Raw genomic sequence first — 4297 nt, forward strand, 5'->3', positions numbered from 1 at the left:
ATTACTAAGGATTTGGTACACTTGAATACACTGATGTAAATGAGAATTATTTATTTATTTTTTAAAGTTTCTGTTTAAATATCAGTTGCTAACGTACAGTATAATGGGTGTTACAGGTGTACAATTTATTGATTCAACAATTACACATCACACACAGTGCTCATCACAAGTGTAGTCTTATGTGCCCATTACGTACCTAACCTGTCCTCCTACNGTCTTATGTGCCCATTACGTACCTAACCTGTCCTCCTACCCACCTACCCTCTGGTAACCATCAGGTTGTTCTCTATAGTTAAGAATCTGTTTCTTGATTTGCCCCCCTCTCTCTGTTTTTTCCTGTACTCATTTGTTTTGTTTCTTAATTTTCACGTGAGTGAAATCATATGATATTTGTCTTTGCCTGACTGACTTATTTCGCTTAGCATTATACTCTCTATCTCCAACCTTGTCATTGCAAATGGCAAGATCTCATTTTCCATTCTTGTCAATGACTGAGTGATATGCCATTATATCTATCTATCTATCATCTATCTATCTCTCTATTACATATATTTTCCAATTCAGCATTTGATGGACACTTGGACTGTTTCCATAATTTAATTATTGTAGATAATGTTGCTATACATTTTGGGGCTCATGTATCCCTTTGAGTTAGTTTTTGTACTCTCTGAAGTGAATTAATTTTAAAGTATCATGTATAACTCCTGGCATGCATCTATTCAAAGTGTGGCTGCTAATCTGCTCTGCTCACTGTAAACATCAAAACTCTATTGGCAATTCTAACCTCACAAGAAAGGACCAACAGAGAAGGAAAATAGCTTCTTGCTGCTAAAGTAAGTTCTCTCTAACTCCATTCACTACATACAAGCATACTGAGTATTTCAGAATGCCTCTCATGCTTTCTTTTATTCCAGTGATACAACCCAATTTCAGACGAAATTATATTCACTTTTTCCTTTAAGGTTGGATCTACCTTTCTGCACTTCAATCTGAGAAAATGTGTTGTATCTATGGTATATTGTAAATTCTTATTTAGTCTGGACAACATGAATTATTTTACTTCTATACCCCTATTTATTTATTTCTATTTAATAATCATAGAAATTAGCTGAATATCGTGAGGCTTTTGTAATACTATATTTACAAAATCCATAAGTAATGCCTCAGTTATCTTAAGAATCAAAGGAAACATTAGAACAATTATTTAAGAAAAAAATTACATATATATATATATATATATATATATATATANAATATATATATATATATATATATACCTTTTTGGCCTTTGGTTCACTAGTATGGAACCTTTTAAAGATAAACTAATATCATGAAAATAATTTCTTGATACACAAGGTTAGTTCCTTTGTTGTGAATGTGCTCAAGAGAAAGCAGGATACCTTATTTAAAATGTGCTGTAGAGAGAATTAAAAGTCATAGAGAACAGGCTATTCTTTCTTTATGGATGCTCACAGTATGAACAGTTGTGATTGTATAAATATCTTTCTTCTTATCAAAACAGAGTATAGACTGAGCCTGAGGAGATTTTAGAATCAGCAATATCAGAATTGAGCTCTCAGGAAAAGAAAGAACCAGGCTAATTTCAGGACAGAAATACAGAAAAAGTAAGGAAATCAGCTGCATTATATTAGAGTGCATGGGGCAAGCCAGGATATAGACCCTCATATTTGGTATCTGTACATATTAAGAAATCAACCAAAACCATCAATTCATCTATTACTTTCAGAGGTGATTTTGATACACCATAGCTTTCTCATGGCATTTTTCACTTCTGCATTCCTCAGTGTGTAGATGAATGGGTTGAGAAAAGGGGTCCCAATAGTATAAAATACCGCCACCATCTTGTCCATGGGGAAAGTGGTTGGGGGGCGTGTATATATGAATATACATGGACCAAAGAATAAGATTACTACAATGATGTGAGAAGTGCAGGTAGAAAGAGCTTTTTTCCTCCCTTTCCCACTGTGGTTTCGCAGCGAATGCAAGATGACAAAGTATGAGATCATCAGAAACACAAAACTGCTTGAGCAAATGACCCCACTGTTAGTCACCAAAAGTAGGTTGATCACGTATGTGTCCATGCAAGCAAGTTTCAGCAAGGGCTGCAAATCACAGCAGTAATGATCAATCAAATTGGGTCCACAGAAAGGTAATCTCAAAGCCAGGATAATCTGGGCTATAGAATGGATAAAAGACCCTATCCATGCGAGCACAATCAGGATGGTGCAGACCTGTCTTCTCATGATGGTTGGGTAATGTAAGGGCTTACAGATGGCCACATAGCGATCCACAGCCATGAGGATAAGCACAAAGATCTGCATGCAGCCAAAGAAATGTAGTGCAAAGACTTGAGTCATGCACTCATTGTAAGGTATGATTTTTTTTGCAGACAGTGCATCCACAATTAGTCTGGGGGCTGTTGATGTTGAAAAGCAGGAATCAGAAAGGGACAAATAAAATAGGAAAAAGTACATGGGGCTCCCTAGTGAGTGGCTGGACTTGATGGTCACAATAATAAGCAAATTCCCTACCACGGTTCCCACATAAAAAATTAAGAAGATTACAAATACGATTTTCTGTCTCATAGGATCTTCGGTCAATCCTAACAGTATGAATTCAGTTACGCTATGATTTTGCTGCATTATTTCAGGCAAAGTGGAGAAAATGCAGGTTAGAAATAATTAATCAGCAGACAAAAAAATATTATGAAATGAATACTCCATTTGGAGATCAAATACATATGATTGATCATGGACTTGTCAATTACTATTGTATAATCCCTTACCTTTTGTGTTGTTTTCTTCTGAGTAAATTGGAAGTCATAATATTTATTTACAATCTATTCACCTGATTGCTTATGGAAACAGTGAAATATATCAATAATAAAAGAGAACCTGATTCTTCAGGCATAATAAACATTAATTTAGGGGATTCCTCGGGGATGGTATCCTTTTGAAGTGAATGTCTTTCTCTAGTTTAGGGTAGAATGTTGCCAAATGGGGAAAACTCATGCATGACTTACGTGATGCACATTCACACTATTTGAACCTGGTAGTTCAGGTATGGAGTATCTTCTAGTAAATATTCTGAACATTCAAGGAATGATGTAGAAACTTTTGATAGTGTTTTCCATAACTGGAAACCTAAAAGAGAGAGAGAGAACAAGAGAGAAAGAAACTATATTTTAGCAGTGAACATTCAGTCCTTTGGTCCAGTCCATTGTGAAATTTATTTTAATCTGTTAGCTTGACAGTTTATTTCCTGTTACTTTAACGCACAATAATTTCTAGTTTTTAGAGTTTTAAATTCAGCTTCTATCATAAAACTTTTTACTTTTTTTAAATATTATACTATGTCGTCCAAAGTTGAATTCTTCACTTTGTTCATATTTTAATGGTTCTTTCAGCATATTTTCTTAAGACACAAGGAGCGACTGAGACTAAAATAAAGGATAAATAGAGAACATTTGGCATAAATCAAAATATTCTTTCATATTTCATATTTATTTTAGCATCAGCGATTTAGAAAATGAGCTAAGGAAGCTCCAAGTCACAGTTGAAACTTTTCAATATAATTCCTGGAATCTATATTCTTGAGTGTCATACCCTGATTCAGTAAGAGAAGGTAGAAAGAGGAAGGGAAATATATATATATATATATATATTATATATATATATGTCTCAAACAGTGGAATAAACCTTCTCTGCCCTCATCACATATATTTTCCATAGAGTAGCAATTAGATGCATAGGTGCCACGGCATTTAGTATTTTTACCTCATGCATTACAGAGAGAAACATAAATTTCTAAAACATAAAGGGATTTCAGAGATCAACCTTCAAAAACACAGTGGATAGGGTACCTGGGTGTCCCAGCTGGTTGAGTCCCACTCTTGATTTCCACTCAGGTTATGATGTCAGGGTTGTGGGATTTAGTCTGTAGCGAGGCTACACACTGGGTACAGAGCCAGTTTAAGATTCTCCCTCTGTCTCTACTTTTGCTCTTTCCCAGCTCAGGATCTCTCTTTCTCTCTAAATAAGTAGACAAAATCTTAAAAAAAAAATGCAAATGTAAATGACAAAAGAAGTGATTTCAAAGGAATCTCTTTTTATTAAACATAATTTGAAAATATAATCAATTTCATTCATAGAAAAATACATTCAAATTTACTTTCTAATTATATACCTTTTCACCTGTCAGATTTAAAAAGTGGCATTTTTCATAAATGCCTCTTAACAAACACTGGTGAAAATGATGTGGGAAACTATTGATCCCA

General features: G+C 34.4%; 1 protein-coding gene across 1 annotated transcript; it reads right to left on the reverse strand.

The window, feature by feature from the left end:
• Window positions 1–1730: 1730 nt before the first annotated feature.
• On the reverse strand, window positions 1731–2663 carry LOC100475767 (olfactory receptor 4C11). Its single transcript, XM_002929979.2, has one exon. It carries the CDS (start codon window positions 2661–2663, stop codon window positions 1731–1733), a length of 933 nt encoding a protein of 310 aa, XP_002930025.2.
• Between the last annotated feature and the right edge of the window lie 1634 nt (window positions 2664–4297).

The sequence above is a fragment of the Ailuropoda melanoleuca genome, chromosome 16 (assembly GCF_002007445.2).
Source record: "Ailuropoda melanoleuca isolate Jingjing chromosome 16, ASM200744v2, whole genome shotgun sequence".
In the NCBI taxonomy this organism is placed as follows: Eukaryota; Metazoa; Chordata; class Mammalia; order Carnivora; family Ursidae; genus Ailuropoda; species Ailuropoda melanoleuca.